The sequence below is a fragment of the Montipora foliosa genome, chromosome 1 (genome assembly GCF_036669935.1).
Source record: "Montipora foliosa isolate CH-2021 chromosome 1, ASM3666993v2, whole genome shotgun sequence".
In the NCBI taxonomy this organism is placed as follows: domain Eukaryota; kingdom Metazoa; phylum Cnidaria; class Anthozoa; order Scleractinia; family Acroporidae; genus Montipora; species Montipora foliosa.
The window spans coordinates 3,702,875-3,723,709 of record NC_090869.1 but is presented as its reverse complement, the minus strand read 5'-3'; the positions used below and the strand labels follow the sequence as shown (position 1 = coordinate 3,723,709).

Here is a 20,835-nt window from a genome sequence, read left to right as displayed (position 1 = left end):
TTGTATTTTCAAAGTTTTAGAAATTGTACAAATTTTGTGAAAACTTTGAAAATACGCGTGAAATTAATCCTTAATTGCCCTCGGGCCCATGCGATTACGTATACTAACCCATATCAATTGTCTACAGTAGAAACAGCTATCTACACTGTCTACAGTAGGGACAGTCAGGTGATCTGGTAACGTAATTTTGAGGACTGGGAAAAAGCATTTTAACGCCGTATCCCACAACCGCGCGCGGCCTTATGTCTTGTTTCCAAATTTCCTGCAGTATTTCCATCGCCAAAACGCAACAGATTATTCCGTGTCTCCAACATTTCCTGTTACTGAATGAACATTCACGTAGAACCGACGAGATCTAACCTCGCCTCTGCAATATTGAATTCGAAAATAACATTCAAGGCCGCGCGCGGTTGTGGGATACGGCGTTAACATTTTTCTTCCCAGTCCTTCGAATTACGTCACCAGATCACCTGGAGGTAACTAAAACTGTCTACACGAGGAAGAGCTATCTACACTGTCTACAGTAGGGACAGGTATCTACTCTGCCTACAGTAGAAACAAGTGTCTACACTGCGTATCATGAAATTACGATCGGACCTCTCTTTTCTTCCATCTGAGACAACTGGTCTGCCTCCACCAACATGTTTCATGATAATTTTTTTGTTCAGTCGACAAAAGGAAAATAACAGGGACAATTGGGTGCTTCATGCTTCGTCTTTTTGTCTTTTTTGCAGATTTTTACGATGGGCGGGTTCCTTGAGCTTACTCTGAGCATGTACAGTTCATTTGTTTATCTTCGAAAAGAGTGTCTGGATGGAGTAGAAAATAAAACCGCTGCATGTTCGGTGAGTAAGCAAACATCAGCCCCCCTGTCGATCTTTGTTTGTAAACCCTCCCTTTTACCCATAATTAGCTCATATTCTTTGGCCAATTCCCCCTGCAACGTAAGCTTAAAACACAAGCCACATACCCAGACACGTTACTTTGTCGTTAATTTCTCGTCTTCTCAAAACGTACTTATAATCAAGATGCCACTAACGATGCGTATGTTGCTTATATAACTCGTTACTTGCCTCGCTAGTGAAAACCAGTTCTTATTACCTGCCTTATCCGCACCCATTCCCCCTCCCCTCTGGAACGGGAAATTATGTGGGGTTTATTGGTCCCCCTAATATATTTCCTACAACGAAATCCGGTCTTTTTCCCCAGTTAAATGGAACCAAGCAACAAGGCAACAGTGATCTAATCTGGGTTTGGTTTCTACCTGGCCAGAGTCTTTTTTTCCCTTTTGTGGGCCCATTTCTTCGTCTGGACTGAGATTGATTCAAAGGCTTAATAAGCACTACTTTAGCGGGAGTTTTCAAGCAAGCAACCGTGGACAATAACTTCCGGTGTACGTTGGAGCAACTGGCTCGATCTGATCGGTGTAATTATAGGTTGAACAAGTAAATATTTGAGCAAGAACCGTTGCAACGTAGATGTACAGGCGATATTTCGGCCGGCCAAACCATTCTTCTACAGCTCTCATTGTATCTGAAGAAGGCTGGTTTGTCCAACCGAAATATAGTACATTATGAAATCAAATTGGTTGTATCGGTTTTTGCTCGAAATATTTAGTACCGCAACTTGCACTCTTTGGAAGCAAAACGCACACCATTAAATATAAGATAATGTTAAGGTAAAAATTCAAACGAAACATAACACTGATGACATGTTAAAAACCTCAAATTGGTACGAGACAACCACATTAGCTGTTACAAAAGGTAACTGCGTGAAGGCGCACGCGAATTTAAGACTCTAATCGCTGGACTACGCTTGTGAGACACACTGAGGATCCCGAGTCTGATAGATTTTTATACGAGTTGTGTAGCAATCCAAAGCTTAGCATCTCTTTAGTCTTTTAAGTTGAGAAGTTTGTTCACGCAGGAGGATCTAAATTGGAACAGTGATCACTCTTTTTGGATCCATGACCTAAAAATTGCTTAATTTCTTTTCTTATTTCTTAGCCTCTTCACTTGGATTTTTGCCGTCAAGTTTCCGTGTTTGTTCGCGATTGTGTACTATCTTCACCTCCGGAAACTCTAGGGAACTTGTCCCAGGTAAAACTTTATCCAAAGTCAATATTCAGCTTGAAAAGCTGTTAGGGGTTGATGTTGTCTGCCTTCAAAGAGTTTAGATGTAGTTACAGTTTCAGGGAGATTTCCGGGGGGAAAAGAAAACAAGTTCAGTCATAACTGTAGTTCACGAAACTCAATACAAGAGTCATCATATTTATTGACTGTTCTTCGGAACATCAGCTGTCCGAAAAGCTTCTTCTTTTACGCAGTATCGTGAATTGCAGGGGAAATGAACTCGGTGTGTTGACTTAAGGATTTGCTAAAGAGGCCGAATTTCAGTGAAATGTTTAGATCATTGCTTGTTAAAAAGATATAATATTTACCTTCCATTTTCTTTCAATTTAATTTTAGGACGTTCTCATATCTTGTACCTCGGAGCTGCGTCAGTTTCTCCAAAGTCAAATGTCAAGATTCCAAGAAAGATAAAAGGGAAAGAGTAGCAAGGAATTAATTGTAAAATGAAAAAGATACTCAAGCTGTTGAACTTTGTTTGGGTCATTAAGGAAGTTGTGAATAAAAAAACGTTGGAGTTCAGTCGTACAAGTTTGTTTGATTGTCGTTTAAATTGTTACATTAGCAAGTTCTCTTTACGCAGAGCTGGAAAATGGAACGTTAACTTTTTCTTGGGGAACAAGCTTCCAAAAGAGATGATTTCAGTGAACATGGCTACTGGATCAGGGAAGACAGGGTGGCCCAGTGTTTGAATCTGGGTTCCAATCCGAATTAGATGGGTTCTGGAGACCGTTAATCGAACGTCCCGAAACTTTACGGGCTATTTTCAGGTGTCACAATTCCCTTTGGATCTCAATAAAGGAGAGGATTTAAGTCGTCAAACTTCACAGTCATTTTTCCTTTTGTTTCATTAAAAACATGTTAAAAGATTGCTTTCCAAAACAAGCGGTTGGCAGTTTCACAAATGGTTTTTCGTGCCTGAATAGTTTTCGGAACTTTCGAGAAACGGGCCCCTGGCCACTTGACTTGCTCGATTTGTTCTCTCGTTTCCTAATTCAACTCCAGCACGATGCTTTGAAAAGAATGCTTTCTTCCAAAAATTTTGGAGGGATTCGCTCGTGAGTTGGCTATTCACTTCATAAAAGACCTTTCTATTCAATTTAGAAGAGACACTGCTTTGAAACGGTATATCACCATTAAAAGATGTTCCATTGTATTACGCTTTGCTGTTGCAGTACAAAAGTGTATAACCTTGTCGTTGCGTACACTGCTTTGGCCGTCTTACATACCAAGGTCAATAGGTAAGAGTTGAGAAGACACACAGAGGCGTGGAGCAGTCGTCAACAAAGGAAAATTCAAGATATTCTTCCAGGACCAAAGATCTGATAAGAAGCCTTTTTTCCTTTCCATTTGTTATTGAACTGACCTTGGGTAAAGGGCTTTTGGCCTAGGGGAGCGTTTCAAACACCCTTAATCCGTTTATTCTCGGGTCAAATCGTTTGGATGGTCAAATTACATTTTGTGTGACCTTTACTTTGTTATAGTTTTGTTTTCTATTTCTTTTTGTTTGTTTACGTTACAGGGTATTGAAAACGAGATTGAAAAAACTTTCGCTTTCGCCAATGACATGCCAAATGAGTCGTCAATAGTCTCTCACACAGAAAAATTCATTTTGGACAAAAAGCAGTTGTCACGACCTGTTGTGACATAGCCTCGCTTTGGCGTGTGTTGAGCTTCCTGTCTCGCAGTGGCGCCAATTCAATTCATGGCGCTAATTACTTATTCAAACGATAGCTGGAGGTCGAGAATTTTCGTTGCAATTTCATAGAATTGAAAATCATCGGATATCAAGGGAGTGTAAATATCTGCGTGTCACGCCGGTTTCTGCATGAGGACGTTGGCCGTCACTTAAGCCGTAAAGGCCTCGAAAGCGTATTTTCTAACGAGGAAACGAACACCAATCCTGTTTTTTTCCCTGATTTGACATCCTCAGCTGTGCTTTGGGTGCTTTGTCTTGAAGCTTTTTGTTAAAAAAAAAACACGGGAAGAAAATCAGTCAGGATCACGATAGGCGCCTTACACATTACCTCACAGTCTTATCTTTACCAAACGGTGGATTTTGGGCGAGCATTTCAGAAATCTTGAACTTAATTTTTTTCAAGATGTCGAGTAACACCACGGCTGGCGAGGAAAAATCAGCTGCTTATGAAGATGTTGTTGCATCGTCGTCCATGACGGCATTGTCACATCAGCCTTCAGATTGTTCATCACAAGGGACAAACTCACAAGGTACAATATTGTTTAAGGTCTGAAGCTGTGGCAAAGGGATTTTCGAGATTTAATTCGTGATATGCGATTTCTCTTTAACACATTTCTTTGATAGATCGATAAGTGTCGATTCTGTTACCACGTAATGAAACTGGCTTCACTGTTTGTACAAAATGCTATTTTGTCTCTGATTTTATTTGATCTTTATCAGCGCTACGTCAATTTTAGATTACATGCTTTTTTGGGGGGAATATCTTCACAGTGGTCAATTAAGGTGAAAAAGCATCGTTTCATTTTGCAAAATTTTGCCTCTACACGAGGCAAACAAAGTAAACCTTATTATTCAAAACACGCTTGATCGGAAATGATTGTCACGTTTCCCCGTGATTGTCACAAATATTAAAATTTCTGTCCCATGGAAGGTAGCTTGAAATGAAAGTTATTCATTAGGTTGTTGCCAATTACTTGTTTTGTCTTTCAGCTGTTGATTCAAACAGTTTTTTCAGATATTTTGATTTAAAGTAAAGTGGCTGACATGTTGTGACTGCGAAGATCGCATGACAAAAAACTTGCATGTAATTTGCATAAAGTTTTTTTTCGTGTTGACAACTCGCTCACGTAAATAACACTCTTTTATCGCTCGTTCTTCGAAAGCAAAATCATTGTGAATATTACACTTAAAGTTATTTCTTCCGCTGTGGTATTAGGTTGTTTACTCGTGCTAAAGTTTTGTTGTGCTTCTATCGGTCCGTATAAATAGCACAGTAAGCATGCATAATTAATTAAAGACTTATTTTAATTTATCGAAGACATCGCTTGAAGCTCCTCACAAAAGCACCCCACAGAATCTAACTCACAATATTAAGACAATGTATCAATCAATCTGCTTGCCATCGCTGTGATTAATTAAAATGAAAAGTAAATGGTTTGCTGAATAAAACCTTCTTCTCGCAACATTTTTTAGAGAATGTGCTTCTTTGCTCTGAGTCTTTGGTGTCCTCTACTCCTTCAGACGACAGTCAAGGAAATTCTCAGCCTCTTTCACAGGGCGAAATAGCTCAGGAGAAGAACATTGCAAAAGGCATCATTCCTCAAAGTGCAGGTAAATGGTACCTAATACAATTTACATCCACATGTATTACTATGCTATAAGAGTTCAAGGATAACTTATCTAGTCTTATTTTATAAATAATTATTCCAGTTCATTCAGGGGAAATTGGCCACAATTTTGTAAAATCACCAGAAACTGTACAAAAGTCATTTTATGAACTGGCACCGTTTTTGGTTGCTGAAGTGAAGTGGGGTTGTCCTGGGTGATCCTTGGTTTAACTCCATGGCTTTGCTTGAAAATAGTCATCTGGCATGCCTTTCACCAGTCGAAATTTGCTTGTTTATTGTTAATAAAATTCTCAAGCACAGGATAGTATGAATCAAATTCCATTTTGGATTTTTTATGAACGCAGATTTGAGGACCAACAAACTCAACCCACAGATGATGTGGGGTGCTATTTCTATTGTTTATTTTTTATTCTTCCTTTGGTCTTGAAAGCACGTATAAAGTTATAGGGATGCAGTCAATAAAGAATATCACATTTTCTTGTATTACCTCTCTCTGCTTAACCCACTCCCAGCTAGCAAGGGGTCAGTGGAATAGATTTTTTCCTCTTCCCCCAAGGGCAATTGATTTCCCACTTCACCTCCAATAAATTTGTACTTGGAAGACATGCATAGCAATCTGAGGTATTTTGAGTGAGAAACCAAAGTTGAGAATGAATGATAGTTCTGCCTATTAATTTGAAACCACATGCATTTAAAGAATATATCTGTGTTGTTCACTGTATATTAGTTCTACTCTGTTGCAAGTTGCCAATATTAATTTTGTTGAAAAAGACAAAATAAATTTATAATATTGCTTACACTTTTATCCAGAATTACAATCAAGAAGTGATGTTGCCTTAAGTAAGAGCAGTTCTGGAACAAAAGCTACTACCTCTGCAATGACACCAGCATTTTCGCAAGAGAAAACCCAACAAAGTCCAGCATCAAATGGTTTTCATTACTCGCCAGGACTCTCTGCCACCAGTAATCTTTCCCAGCTGGCTGAATTAGCAGCCAACAAGTCGGCAATAAATCAAATACCAACAAACAGTGCTCAGCCGTCAATTCAGCCACACATGCTTGGAGGCCAGACAAGATTTGTCATTCCGAGTCAGGGATTACCGTCTAGCTTGTTTGGGACTTATACATCCGGGCCCATGGTTCATTACCATGGGTTTTCTTCAGCAAATCCATCTCATGTTCCTTCACCGTTTGTTAAGGGATCCATCATTCAACTAACCACTGGAGATTTGAAAAGAGTTGAAGATCTCACAACAGAGGATTTTGTAAACAGCATAAAACTGTATCCAGAGCATAAGTTGGATACCAGTACTGTGGTTAAAATAGACGATGGTACGGATGCAGCATATGCTCACATAACCTTCACCGTTAACAGCTCTAAAAAACAGGTATGCCTGTGATTTGATACTTTAGAGCATTGTATCAGAAACAAGTCCTACTCTAAGTATAGTTCTGTAGTGAAGTGTTGCAAAACAAAAAAACCACAACTGAAGGCAATAGTTCTTGTGGATGAAAATGGAGGGAAAAATTTTTTTCTGGTCTTTTTTTTTTTTTTTTCTTCCTTCTCCACTTTCTCAAATCCCATAAGACATCTTCTTTGACCCCCCAAAATTTTCATTGTTTTCTATTCCTCCTGGGACATGAAGATGTCCCAAGAGAAATCGAAATCAATGCCTAAGCAAATTTTTGGGAGGTAAAAGAGGTATATTATCAGATTTGATAAAGTAGAGAATCCTGGATTTTAGCACCATTTCTTGCTCAGAATTTTCCCCTGATCTGACAAAATAACAGAAATATGAAAGAGTGTACTTACACTGCAAACAAATAAATCTTGTCAAATGTACATAGGAAGAAAAAGCTTGGAAAAAGAAAAGAAAGTGTTGAAAAGGGGGAGAGATTAGAACAGACATCAAACAGGAAAAGTTCTGCAGTTTTTTTTTGTAAACCACATAGCGGTATAAACCTGTCCTCAAACAACGAAATAGAAACAGCCAATTCTACCAATCAAACTTGAAGCTATACAAAAAATCACTGTCTTGCGTAGTGCATATTTTACCTCATATGGTTAAATAAGCTATTGAGGACTAAGAATGTTAATATTAACCTTTTTGTCTTCCCTAGGTTACTCTAAACTGTCCTGTTGAACACCCTTTCTTTGTTTATGGCCAAGGATGGACATCCTGCAAGCCTGACCAATCACAAACAAAGTACAATCTAAACTGTCAGCTCCTCAAGGTGGGTGATGTGTGCATCTTCTTATCGCCTTCCACTGTTGGTGTTTCATTGACAAGTGGGCCACCACCTCAGCTTGTTGCTGCTCAACCTGGGGTTATGTCTGTTCCAGTCAAGTCTACGGCATCTGCAAGCTCCTCAACTCAATCTTCAAGCTCAGTCACAGTGTCTTATGCGCAGGCACTGCCTGGAATGGCTGCTTTGCCAGGACACTTACCTGGTGTAATTTCAACATCGCCATTACCACATGGCATTCCTGGATTTCCACCACCACCCCAAGGAAAATTGGGTGCTTCAAGTAACAGGGACCACTCTCAAACACTACATCCTGCTCAGGTTGCAGTCTACACTACTGACAGCAAACCACTGGATCCCCAACATTCTGCAACAGCAGCTGTCCCAGGGGGATTTTCATTACCTGGTCCACCTTATTACCAGCCACTTCCAGGAACCATTATGACCACAGTCCCACCAGGACAGACTTTTGTACAGGGAACAGTTTTGCCACCGGGCTCTGTTGGTAATGGCTTACTGGTTGCTGCTGTTGGGTTTGTGCCAGGTAGACCACCTCAGTTTGTTCAGCCAGGAATGATATATGGTTCACCTGGAATGGAAATGCCACCAAAAACAGGCGATAAAAAAACTGAGGAGTATCCACAGAAAGGGAGAACGGACACACCACCTGAATCATCACAGCCAGATGCCAAGAGAGCAAAAACAGAGACAGAAGTGAAATAGAGGTTGAAAAACGTTGACTACATTCCAGTGAAACTTTCTGGATTAAAAAGAGAGATTTTTAATCAGCTTAACTGAAGGGTTCCCTGCAAGACTCAAATTTTAACTGCCTGATGAGGATCAGATTTTCCTGGTTTTGCTAAAAGCAAATGAATTCTTTCATGTGACCTTTAACATAGTGAATGAATTTTCATTGGGTAAGGTAATTTTATGTTCAATTTTATGAAAACAAAGATCAGCTTTAAGAAGTCTCTTATGGTTGTCTAGCATGAAACCCTTCCATTGTTATTGTAAATTATACAGAGTGAAAAAAACCATTAACATTCAACAACCCTGTTGTATTTATTGATAGGCAGATTAACTTGTAAAGTTATTGTTTCTTGTTGTTGGATATCATTGACATGTCAAACAAATGACAAACTTGTATTATATTAAGAGGAGGACAGCTAAGTTGTATTTAATCTTAGGGTATACTTTTCAACTTTAACTGTATTTGCGGTGTCCTATTTCACACATTAGATGTTGGGTTCAATGAGTTATTGATAACCTTGGAACAGCTTTAAAAATGGAAACAACCATTAAAAGTCATAACACTGTCAAGTTTAATGTATAACAAGAAAAATACTCAGTAAGCTTAAGATCCAGAAGTGACTGAAATGCAATATAATTTAATTGCAAGTACTACCTGCCTTTTTATTATTTAAAATACAGTAAATATTGTTTGTGGGGAAGAATTTCAGTTTTAGTCCATGAGGCCTGGGGCCAAAATTGGCTAAGTTGTTGACACTTCTAAGGGAAAACTTTTTTCATTTTGTTTCTTCTCTTCAGCTATGGCTACTAAAATCTCAAAATATAATTATTTATTACCATAACAATATTATTGGTAATCAGTTTTTGCCATCATTTCCTATTTGATTGTGTATCTCAAAATTAAAAGCCTTCCTCAAGTAAATACTATAAAGTACCAGTCCTTGAATAAATTTGTCATTATCCTCAACAATGGAATTCATAATTAAAGCATTGAAAACAATATGGTTCCCTAATAATATAACAATAATATTGTTATTATAATTACTACTACTTAAGGACGTTCGCGCCCAAAACGTTCCCACGTACAGATTTTTTTTAAACTTGCCACGCAGAAAGGTAATGATCTACTTTTGCCAAAAAGGCAAAAAAAATGGGGGGTCACCGTGCTCGTTTTCGAGATCATGAGGTGCACTTTTAGAAGATTGCGTTATTTTAAGACGATCTTAGCTTACAACTGTCAGCCATAAAAAAGCTACATTAGTGAAATTTAGATCAGGTAAACGTACTCAATTCAACATAACTAATATAACTAAACAAACTTTTGCACCTGATGTCTTTTTCTGAGCTGAAATAGACCTTGAAAAACGATACATATTAGTCTAAGAAAGAAAACGTCCGTCGTACGAGAGCATAAAAGGCGAAATATTTTTAACTTCTCACGTACAGATTTTTTTTGTTTTTGGTTAAAATGGACAAAATTAGGAAAGAAAGTGATCTACGAAAAGAAAAATGGGGGTCACCGAGCATTCAAGAGAGTAAAATCGCTGCGAAGTTCTCAAAGCGATTGTCTATTCGCACTGTCACGCCATTGCGTGACATTTCCGAGAAGACCTGGGTCCACAGCTATCCCATAATGCCACATGCTTTCACGTTCCATTCTTGTGGAAAATGTTTGCACCTTTAGCATCGTATTTACCTTCGTGGTCTGCGATGCATGACGTGTGCGTGACATGCGCAAAAAATGCGCAGTAGCAATGGGCGCGAACGTCCTTAAGTAACAGTATTTAAACCATCATAAAAATCATCTCAATATTGTCCCTGTCCTTTGTTTATTACTGTAAGGTTTCTCTTCAAAAAATAATTTAATGATGTGTTAAGTCTTTACTTGTTTATCACCATAAGTGAGCAAGGGAAGGTAAAATATTTATTAAGAGAAGACATTGTTAAGTTGCATAGTAACACGGATGAAAGTTGTTCTCCTTGGAAGCTCCTTAAGTTTCTCAGCTCCGACATAAGTACATGTTGACCGTACTCCTCCAAGTATGTCTCTGACTGTATCATGAACATTACCACGATAGGGAACTTCCACTGTTTTTCCTTCTGATGACCTACAAATTGACGCCCAAAATTAGACATTGGAAAGACGACTCACCGACCAAAATATTTGGCCACAGCATGATCAACAGAATATTATTAGTTTCCTGCTGCTGTATTCAAGCTCGCTTTAAGAGGGAAAGTCACCCCAGGGAATATGAATGGATGCATTTCTTATAGTGTCAGAGGTGATTTGGAATTGTTTTTTCTCATCCCTACTCAAACTGAGAGTAGTTTTAGTATTAATAAACTAGTTCATTTAACGAATGAAATGACATATGAAAGGAATCATATACCTGCGAGGATCACACCAATGTAGCTTCACTTGATTTCATATCTGCAGTTCCATATATGATTCCTTTCATACATCATTTCATTCATTGATTCATAATTTTATCACGGGAACATTCGAACCCATAAATGACCAGCTCCCAACGTTGGTAGCTTCATAGTTCAGTTGGTTAGAGCATCGCACCTGTATCGCAAGGTCACAGGTTCAAACCCCGTTGAAGTCCTGAATTTTTCAGGCTTCTCTATTCAATTTCCAAAATTGCATTCATAACTGTGAGGATCATAGCTTCACTTGATTAGTTTATTTTAAATGCCATGACATTTTATTTAGTGTCATTTTTCCTATGACAGGTCACAAAATTACTTAACTTATTGACCCAAGTGTGAACTAATGACAATCTAATGGTTAAAGAATTTGGTTGTCCCCTCTGAAGAAATTTTCCTTTTGTTTTCTAGAATGTTATATCCAAAGTTTGTAAAAGGGCAGAAAACAGGCTACTACGTGTTGTAAGCCTTGCACAAAACATCCCGAGAGCTGTCTTAAAACTTTTGTTCAGGCCTAAGGTTAGCATTTATGCATGTTTAGGATACTTTCTGTATTCTTATTAGGCCTAAACAAAAGTTCTAAGACAGCTCCGGGGACGTTTTGTGCCAGGCTTACACCATGTAGCAGCCAGAAAACACGCCTGAAAATATGGAACACTATTAAGCATGTCCACTTTGATAAATTTACAACAAACCTGTACGTTGTCCTAACAAAATGTCTTGTCTAAGTGTCCAGATATTCAGATACTTCACTGCACAAAATGGAATGGTGTGCTGCATTTACCATGGTCAGATTGTTTTTGACATTTCTCATTCAATGAAACACTCACCTGTAGTTTGCAACTCCCCCAGCATGTTTTTTCATAGCAGTAGTTGAACTCATGCCATAAAATATCTTATATTTCTTTCCATCACGTTCAATTAACTCTCCACCTGCAGAATTTACAAGTTTGCTTTTAAAATAGGAAAAGTCAGAGAAAGTAACAATATTACAAATCTGGTTCTGTACCCCTCTGTTTTTCCTTTTACTATCAAATTTAAAAAGCTAAGTGAAGTACAAAAGTAGCTACTTTTACAGTAGCAATATCACCAAGTGGCTGGTTTGCATTTTGTGACTTCAATAAACTTCCATATCTGTTAACCCCTTTCTACTATTAGGCACACTGAGATGAAAAGGAGAATTCTGATTGGTTTTCAGAGCAGTTCCAATTTTTGCAATACAGACATCTAAGATGGACCAGTCACAAAGCAGCGTATATAGGTTACCAAACTGTTGTCATTTTCTGTTGCCATTTCCTCAGACATAAAAAGAAAAAAAATGTGAGAAATGTTTGTTATTTTATAGTCATGTTGGAGTTCCAGTGCGAATTTTACATTCCAGAACTGGTAAACAAAGCAGGCGAAGAGGCAAGACTCAAGGAATACCTAATTGAACTAGCTTGTTTGGTCCGTACTTGGAAAATATGGTCAAGTTCGTTTTTTGCATGTTTATGGACCGAGCATGAAAAACTTGCAAAAAAGGAATTTGACCAATATTTTCCCAGTATAAACCTCATGCTAGTTCAATAACATCTATATATTTTGTTAGTGGTTTGTTATTGCCCATCCCTGCCTGTTTGGAAGTTACATAAGATCACATTCAACAGCTCTATGGGCTTCAAGGCATTCTGCTAGAGGTTTTGGCATTGCAGTAGAAGCACTTTAACGTTTTTCCCGTGTAAGGAATAAGTAAGTCAACGATTGCTGAAGATGTATTTTCAACACAAAAATGCCTGCCTTGTTTGCTAAACAATAACTTACACAATCACTTTTTGTCAGAAGTTTCTCACACTTGTAATTAAAATCCAGAATTTTGACCATCAAAATTGGTGTGATTTTTTTTGTATAAGAACCTATTTTTCTTTGCCAGACTGAACATGTTCTTATATTTTTTGACATTTAAATGCCAAATTTCAACCTGTAGGTTCTTAAATCACTAGGTTCCTATATGCGGGTTTACTGTATCTAAATAAATTAATTTTGTGTTCTTATAATGCAGCATCACCTACATGTCATGAGTGACCTTTGAATATGAAATAACATTTAATCATAATTTCTTAACTCTGGTCACATTTTGAGGACTACAATCAAACACACTAGGAAGTTATGGTAAATTTGAAGAAAAGATCCCCCTGAAACTGGTAAGCTAACAAATGAAAGAATGTCAGTGATCAACTGTTGGTCACTTGTCGGCCATGGTTTCTCACAGTTGGTTGGGGGAGCCATGGTTCACACAGATTTTTGGTTGCAAAAATATAGGCCTTTTCCAGACTTTTTCCAAAATGCTAATTTTTTTCCAGACCCAAGTTTAGTAATATAGTTTGTCCCATGATACACTGTGAACAAACAGTAACCACGATGCAGTGCTGGCATAACAGAGATCTGAGACTTCTCGGTCTGCGATTGAATGTTTCCGCCAAAGACAAAATTTTAAATAAGATTTGACTACCTGAAAAATTTCACTTAACAATAAAGTACTTGTTTCAGTTTTCAAAACAAAAAATTCTCCAGGTTTTTTTACCATTTTTTCAGACTTTATCTTTATTTTTCAGACTTTTTCCAGGTCTGGAAAACTGGTTTGCAAATTTCCAGACTTTTTCAAAAATTGTACAAACCCTGGGGAGCCCTTGTTCAAAATTACCAAAGTTTTAAAATTGTGGTCAGATTGTGTCAAACGTTCAACCTCCAGTACAAAAAAGTGTATTATTTTCATACCAGATTGATCATGACCAGCAAACATTCCTCCCATCATCACAAAGTCAGCTCCAGCACCTTAAACAAAAGGAAAATGGGAGAATAAATCACAATCAACACTCTTGGGATAAAGATAAGAATAAAATAAGGCAGCACGTTAAAAGAACCTGAGTCCCAAAACACTTAGGCTGCCAGACTGGGGTCTAAGTTATGACCCTTTTACACCTGAATTGGTGGTCACTGATGGGCAAAAATTATTGTTTGGTGTAAGACAGTAAGATCTATAAGTGTCACTCTTACAACAGGATGGAAGGGATTATTTTAAGAGAAGTGAGTGTAGATATTGTCACCGGGTAATTAAACTTCATTTTGTTCAGTGACCATTAAAACTCGGAGTGTGAAAAGGTACAAGACTTTAAGATCAAGCTCTTTGTGACATCCATTAACAAGCACTTTGAAGCACTGTATTCCTCTGAATGCAATTACTATCCCTACAGTACATATTTTCTCACCAAATGCTTTGGATACATCCCCAGGACAGGTACAACCACCATCCTGCAAAACAGTTGAGAAGCACATAGTTTAATCACAGGAGACCATGGAACCTGTCAAGAACTTAAGCAAGGGATGAAAGAAGTAGGAAGCCGTCAACATACTGAAATGATGTGTCCCTTGAGGCCATGTGCAGCATCAGCACATTCTAACACTGCACTCAACTGTGGATATCCTACTCCAGTCTGACGCCGTGTGGTGCAAACAGATCCTGTGTACATGTATTGATACAAACTTCTATTTATTTTAAAGATCAACACCAATTCAAAACACTGAAGAAGAATGCTGTGTTTTGAGTCCAAAAAAATTGTACAAACATATTAGGACACCGTGTGTGGCCATTGAGTTAAAACAGGGATTATGAAGGAATCTGCAGGGGTCACAAACCAGGGTGAACAAACTTGGTTGATTAATCCTAAAATTGTAATTTTACATTATTTTGAACTATATCGCACAGTTGCACATAGGTCAACTCTGCTAATCTGCATTTAAATCTGAATCCTCAGTGATAACAAATAAGGAAGGTTGCGATGCCTGGTGACTCACATCAGAAAACCATTTGCAAGATTCAATTCATAAACTGGTGGCTTCTGAGTCCACATCAGTCTTATTACGAAATCGGAACAACTCATGGAAGTGGTGAAAATTTACACAAGTTCATTTCTAGACAATGGAATTTATAACCAGAAAAGGCATGAGGAAATGCCCTTATCAAGTGCAAAATAAATGCTTATACAGGGATTCACCTGGGCCAATGCCAACTTTGATGATATCAGCTCCATTAAGGATCAGTTGTTCCACCATTTCACCTGTCACAACATTTCCTGCCTGATCAAACAAAAATAATACACACAAAGAGTAATAATTATCTCTTTTATATGCATTCACACCAGATGGTAAGATTACAGTAATTTTCTTTGTTTTTCATGGTTAAAACTTTTTGAAGAAGCCCACTGGGTTCCATTTAAGGTGGCTCAAAACAGTTTCAACGCTTCCAAGTAACTCTCTTATTAGAAGGAATTTGGCACTACAACACTGTATCATGTATTAGCAATATTGTGGTACCAATATGACAATGAATTGTATCAGTCATCCAGTTGAGAGTATGATAAAACGAAAATAATTCACTTACTGGAAAATTATAGACGAACGATCGATGTTTCGGCCATAAGATTATCACACAGCCTTCATCAGGAAACTGCCGAGTCAGCCTGGGTCATGAAAGTGTCACATGATAGCTAACTCGGCACGTGTGATTATGGCTGAAACATCGATCGTTCATCTATAATTTTCCAGTAAGTGAATTATTTTCATTTTATCATTGTGGTACCAAATTAATGAAACGTGGATTATTGCTGAACAAGATGCAGTCATTATTGTGACATTATATGTCACCGTGGCAATGGGGGTAGCCCTTCTTTGATTCTTTTAAGGTGGCTCTGAATCTGCTAGACAGATTTTTTTTTAGCTTTGCAGAAAGTTTCATCTTGCCCTTCTTTTTACCTTTTTTTAGTTCATTTTTCAACTAAAACAAGCAAGTAAATAAAGCCAAAATAAAGGGTGTGTTTTACGGGATTTCCCTGTTTCCAAGGTGACGTATTATGTCACAAAAATGACTGCATCTTGTTCAGCAATAATCCATGTTTCATTTGCACCACAATATTGCTAATGATACAGTGTCGTAGTGTTGATCCTTCTAATAAGAGAGTTACTTGGAAGCGTTGAAACTGTTTTGAGCCCCCTTACGCCAGGACATTTCCTCTGATTTACAAATGAGAATTAAGGGGCTTAAATCTTCACTTACTGGGACAATATTTCTATGCAAAACAAGACTGACATTAGAATCATTCCATTCCACTCACCAAATTGTTTACTATAAAGACAGTGGAGCCATAACGAAAGAAAATTTCCAGGAATTTAAATTTCCAGGTTATTAACCCTTTCACTCCCAAGAGTGCCACTTAATTTTACTCTGTCTAACGCCAGACGATTTTACTCGTCAATGGGGAACCCCACGGGGGTGAAAGGGTTAACAACAGCTAGATTCACTCAAAAACTATGTCCCCATTAACCCTTTCACTCCCAAGAGTGCCACTTATAGATTTTACTCTGTCTAACACCAGGCGATTTTACTCGTCAATGGGGAACCCCACGGGGGTGAAAGGGTTAATATTTTAAGGTAAAGAGAGACAACCAGTGAGGCAGTCATAAATATTAATTCAAAATGGCTAAAGAGAACTAAATGCCTACCATAAGAATGTGATCAGGAAATTTCTCTCTCACAGTTTTCACAAATTCCACAAAGTGTTCTGAATAACCATTGGCTACATCCAAACAGATTGCTGGCACAGCTGGGCAGGCATCAAGGATCAGCTTTAGCCTGGCAACATCCTCGTCCATCATTCCACAACTAGCAATAGTGTACTGAGAATGTACAAAGTTGGGAAGCAGGTGACAATATACAAATTCAATTAAAGCCCAATACCTGTTGCAGTATACTGTTTGCCAGCTCTTCATTTAGAAGAGTACAGTTGATTGGAAATCACAAGGTATCACATGCAAGCGACCAGCCAAAAGGGGAAAGGGAAAAGGGATAACTTGCAACAATTGGTTAACAATTTCCATGTATAGTCCAGACAAGCAATGTAAAAGTCCAGGCCTGTGAAATAGACACCAGACAGTGACTGATTTCAGTCAACAGCATATACATTCAAGGCTTCTGCCTAACAGTTGCCCAGTCTCCTGGGGCGCCTTACTTGCGAGCGGGGGAAACCAAATTTCTGAACGAGTAGCCCAAATGGGCGCCTAGCTTATCACAAGGTGATTCATCCTCACTTTTAATTAATTAATTCTGGGCTCTTGAAAAAATGACCTGGGCTACTAACTTTTAATGTTGGAAACCCGAAGGGCTCTGGAAAATTTTTCTTACATAGCAGCCTTGACATTTAACTAATCAACTTTTGCAATCAAAAAAAGCTAGATATGTAACGGAACTTGTTGGGGTCAACTTGATGGTGGTGATAACAATGACAAATGACAACGAAGAAGAAATCACCTGATGTAGGGATATGTTTCATAGGAAATATTTTTGGGTGGGAAAAACAGACAATGTATATTATTAACTTACTGGCAGAACATCTGGATGATTTTGGGCAAATTCTAGCCACTCTTCAACTGTGTAGTGCTTGTGAATTGCTGTCAAAAGCTTGTGCTTAAAAAAAAACAGTGCTGTGAATTTAAGGCATCTGGTTTTTATTGCAGTGTCCTTTCAAGAGTTATTATCATTTTGACCCCAGCCTGAGCTACATCACTCCACGAAACATATTAATTTGTAATAGAACTGAATAAAACAATACAATACAATACAATACATACTGAATTGACCGCTCCCCATAGGGGCTTTTCAGGGCCAATGAAACAATCAACGAAACAACAGAACACAACAACAACAACTGTTAAGAATCCCAACTGGCCAGAGGCAAACCAGTTGGCTATTTACAAGTGCAGCTGGGAAGTTGAACCAGGGACAACCAGGAACAAATTCATTGAGTGGTCAGAGCGGGTCTTGAACCCGGGACCTCCAGATCTCAAGGCAAGGGCCCTAACCACTGGGCCACACTGCCTCCTTCATGACCCTTGGACAGAATACAATACAATAATTATAATACAATAGATACTTAATTGACCACTCCCCATAGGTGCTTTTCAGGGCCAATGAAACACAATCAACTTAACGACAGAACAGAACAACAACAATAACTTTTAAGAACCCCAACTGGCCTGACGGGTCTATTTCAAGACAGGTCACATTCTACAGGTCACTCGTTGCAGGTCATTGTTTTACCTTTTGGAAAGTAATCCTAACCCTCACTTTGGCTAACCCTAGGCCTAATTAGGGTTTTTAGGCCTAGGGTTAGCCAAATTAAGGGTTTTGGGTCACTTTTAAAAAGGCAAAACAATGACCTGCAATGACTGACCTGTGTTTTAGACCTGCTGCATCTGGCCAGAGGCAATCTACCAGTTGGCTATTTACAAGTGTGGGCAAGATTTTGAACCAAGAACAAATTCAAGAAGTGGCCAGAACTGGTTGTGAACCCAGGAACTCCGGACAAGACAAGACAAGTGTTCTAACCTCTAGGGTGCAAGCCCTATCTACCATAACTTTTTTTTGTACCAGGTTGACTGTCCAAAAGTTACATGTAAGTAAAAGGAGAAGGAAATCATGCAGGCCATGCCATCAATAGTAACCACCATTTCTCACTCGCAATAGTCTCAAACTATTATTAAAAGTTACCTGAGCCAACGCTTCAGCCATATCAAAAGTTCCAATGGTGTCCATGTTAGCACTTATAATTGGGATCACATCATCAGGAAGTTTCTTTGTGGCATACTTGAAGTGAAAGTGCCTGGAAAGGTCAACCTGGCCAGAATTCACACATGTTTAAGTAATGAGTATGTTAATATGCTGAAATTGCAGTCAGGAATTTGCATAATGACTATAAGAAATGTTGGACACTGACTTATTTGAACGTCAAACGACGTAAAGACGCTTCGACCAAAAACCTTCGGTCATCCTCGGTTTCAATTTGACAAAATTCCTGACCGGCATACTCTGGGCAAAAATCCTCTTAGCAGAGAAAACATCACCAATTAATAAAATGATCTCTCTGAAAAAAAGAACTCAAGTATTCTCAATCTTACCTTTCTCTGCAAAGCTGGACAAGCTTTCACTTCACTCTTCCTTGTTTGCAAGGGGAAACAACAGTGCGCCAACATTTACACATGTCAGCGTGGGAGTGGGAAGTACTAGGCTGGTTGGCCCACTTGGAAATAACATTTTTAAACTCCTCTGCTTCAAGTTTGTTACGTTGAGTTCAACCATAGAGGATGTAAAGTGCAGGTTGCAGGTCATTGATTTACCACAATTGAAACAACCCAAACCTTTACAAAAATGATAACCTTAGGCTTAAACATTATCTAAAGCATAGACTTTGCTTTAGCATTAGTAAAGGTTTGGGTTGTTTCAGGCATGGTGAAACAATGACCTGCAACCCTAACCTGCAGTTTACGACCTCCACGTCAACCAAACAATTTAAAGCAACCACGCATTCATGACAGCCCAATTTTTTTTACACTGCCCCACCCCCTGGTGACCTATTCTCGGTTTTCACATGACGTCACGACCGCCATGTTGCTGCCCAAAACAAAGAAAAGGCGGCCATGTTGGTGCCCCGACCAAATCCTCCGGGAATTTAACTCTATTATTATGCAAACGCTTCCTTTTGTTTTCGTTGAAAAACATGGCTGTTGATCACGTGAGTGAAAACCAGCAATTTTTAGCCAGGGCTCCACCCTGGAGAAGCAAACATGACAAAATGATTGCTTATAATTGACGAAAGCAAACTACTCGGAGTAACACGAAAATCTCAACCAAAATTGTTTATTACTGTAGCTCTTCTCACGCTTTCCTCAACATGGGGACCAAGTCTTCCCCCTGATTTCCCGGAAATGAAGGCGAAAGGTTTGGCGTTCTGTTCCGAGAAGCTTATATTGTAAGATTCCATATGAGTCAAGGAGATATTGCCAAGTTCCAGAACAAACGGCAACAGAAATTGTTTAATTATATTATCTAAACTGTGAGAACCCTTTTATCGGACCTGTGGAAAGAAATGATCGCTTCTCTTGTACTTACATCAGCACGGCTGCGAATTGTACTTCGTTTCGGTCGTATCAAAACGTCTTTGAAGTCCAAACGTACACTGTGATCCAAGTGTGGCATTTTTTCGATATGTTCACAAGATCGATAAAATGGCGCGCAAAATCAAATCAATCAAAATTATTGTGTTGTAATCACGGGGTCACGGGGTCACCGTCGGAGCTTGGAATACAGCGAAGATTGGGGAGAGGAACCCCTGCTCACTGAGTGGAGTAGCCTCCGTAGCCGGTGCGAGGACAGGGGGTTCGGCTCGTTGTTGATGAGCTAATAATGAATTGTTGCAAATCCTTTGATACTGTGCAGTGCACCACCAATGCCTTCTCGCAAAATGGACCCTTCTCCAAAATGGCGGTAACGGATTTGAATCCGAGTTCAAATTAACTAATACCAGAAATAGAAAGAGCACCTTCACTTTTAGGGTATTAGGTGTTATATCACCTGAGAAAATGTAAGTTGACAAATATCAAGTCGACCTTTCATTGTTTTCGTCGCTGTGATCTAGAGACCGAATGTGAGATATTGTGGTGCGAAATTCCTGTCCGTGGTTCTACTTCATATTTTTTTGGAGTATTTTACAGGCCCCCGAACAGCGATATCAAGTATCTTGAGGAACTATATAAATCATTGGAAAAAGTTCATTTATTATCTGTAAAGGTTAAAATTATCTTAACGGGTGACTTCAATTTCCCCGACATTGACTGGAATTTAACAGCTCCATTCCAGCCTAATTCTCTATCTGATTATTTCTGTGATACTATCATGAACTACTTTTGTCTCACACAATCTATTGATACGCCAACTCGCGGAGATGCGATACTCGACTTAGTTATCTCAAACTGTCCCGAAAATTTAATGGACGTGGATGTTTGTGACAGCCTTGGATCATCGGATCACAATATTGTTTATTTTAATTTGGCTGGAAAACTATCTCGTCCGTACCAAGCTCCCAAA

At 38.7% G+C, this 20,835-nt stretch overlaps 3 protein-coding genes across 6 annotated transcripts in view; 2 read left to right on the top strand and 1 right to left on the bottom strand.

The window, feature by feature from the left end:
• The window catches only part of LOC137996935 (Fanconi anemia group A protein-like), a 58,116-nt gene extending 55,467 nt beyond the window's left edge, over positions 1 to 2,649 (top strand). For both annotated transcript variants that reach the window (XM_068842701.1, XM_068842623.1), the window contains 3 exons: positions 735 to 845; positions 2,007 to 2,099; positions 2,469 to 2,649. In XM_068842701.1, the coding sequence (XP_068698802.1) occupies positions 735 to 845; positions 2,007 to 2,099; positions 2,469 to 2,543 (279 nt within the window). In that variant the 3' untranslated portion in view covers positions 2,544 to 2,649. The remainder of the gene's footprint in view (positions 1 to 734; positions 846 to 2,006; positions 2,100 to 2,468) is intronic.
• A 1,175-nt stretch (positions 2,650 to 3,824) lies between these two features.
• LOC137997907 (uncharacterized) lies at positions 3,825 to 9,453 on the top strand. Of its 3 annotated transcripts, none has more exons than XM_068844267.1 (4): positions 3,825 to 4,358; positions 5,302 to 5,439; positions 6,267 to 6,844; positions 7,578 to 9,453. In XM_068844267.1, the coding sequence occupies exons 1-4, from the start codon at positions 4,232 to 4,234 to the stop codon at positions 8,424 to 8,426; spliced, it is 1,692 nt and encodes a 563-aa protein (XP_068700368.1). In that variant the 5' UTR covers positions 3,825 to 4,231; the 3' UTR covers positions 8,427 to 9,453. The 3 variants fall into 3 exon arrangements, with proteins under 3 accessions (XP_068700368.1, XP_068700450.1, XP_068700530.1); XM_068844349.1 differs by having other exon boundaries at positions 3,850 to 4,358; positions 5,350 to 5,439; XM_068844429.1 differs by lacking the exon at positions 3,825 to 4,358 and adding an exon at positions 5,201 to 5,255 and having other exon boundaries at positions 5,350 to 5,439.
• On the bottom strand, positions 9,002 to 20,018 carry LOC137998985 (GMP reductase 2-like). The gene is made up of 11 exons (XM_068844849.1): positions 19,861 to 20,018; positions 18,463 to 18,588; positions 17,296 to 17,379; positions 16,419 to 16,592; positions 14,915 to 14,996; positions 14,273 to 14,379; positions 14,129 to 14,171; positions 13,638 to 13,694; positions 11,714 to 11,816; positions 10,220 to 10,561; positions 9,002 to 9,500 (listed from the first exon to the last, which is right to left on the bottom strand). The coding sequence occupies exons 1-10, from the start codon at positions 19,945 to 19,947 to the stop codon at positions 10,381 to 10,383; spliced, it is 1,044 nt and encodes a 347-aa protein (XP_068700950.1). The 5' UTR covers positions 19,948 to 20,018; the 3' UTR covers positions 9,002 to 9,500; positions 10,220 to 10,380.
• Between the last annotated feature and the right edge of the window lie 817 nt (positions 20,019 to 20,835).

Coding starts and splice junctions, on each gene's coding strand:
- LOC137997907 (XM_068844267.1), top strand. CDS start 4,232: ATGTCGAGTAACACCACGGCTGGCGAGGAAAAATCAGCTGCTTATGAA. Junction 4,359..5,301: donor ACAAGGGACAAACTCACAAG/GTACAATATTGT, acceptor AACATTTTTTAG/AGAATGTGCTTCTTTGCTCT. Junction 5,440..6,266: donor CATCATTCCTCAAAGTGCAG/GTAAATGGTACC, acceptor ACTTTTATCCAG/AATTACAATCAAGAAGTGAT.
- LOC137998985 (XM_068844849.1), bottom strand. CDS start 19,947: ATGCCACACTTGGATCACAGTGTACGTTTGGACTTCAAAGACGTTTTG. Junction 17,380..18,462: donor TGGCTGAAGCGTTGGCTCAG/GTAACTTTTAAT, acceptor TTTTTTTTTAAG/CACAAGCTTTTGACAGCAAT. Junction 14,172..14,272: donor TCAAGGGACACATCATTTCA/GTATGTTGACGG, acceptor ACTGTTTTGCAG/GATGGTGGTTGTACCTGTCC.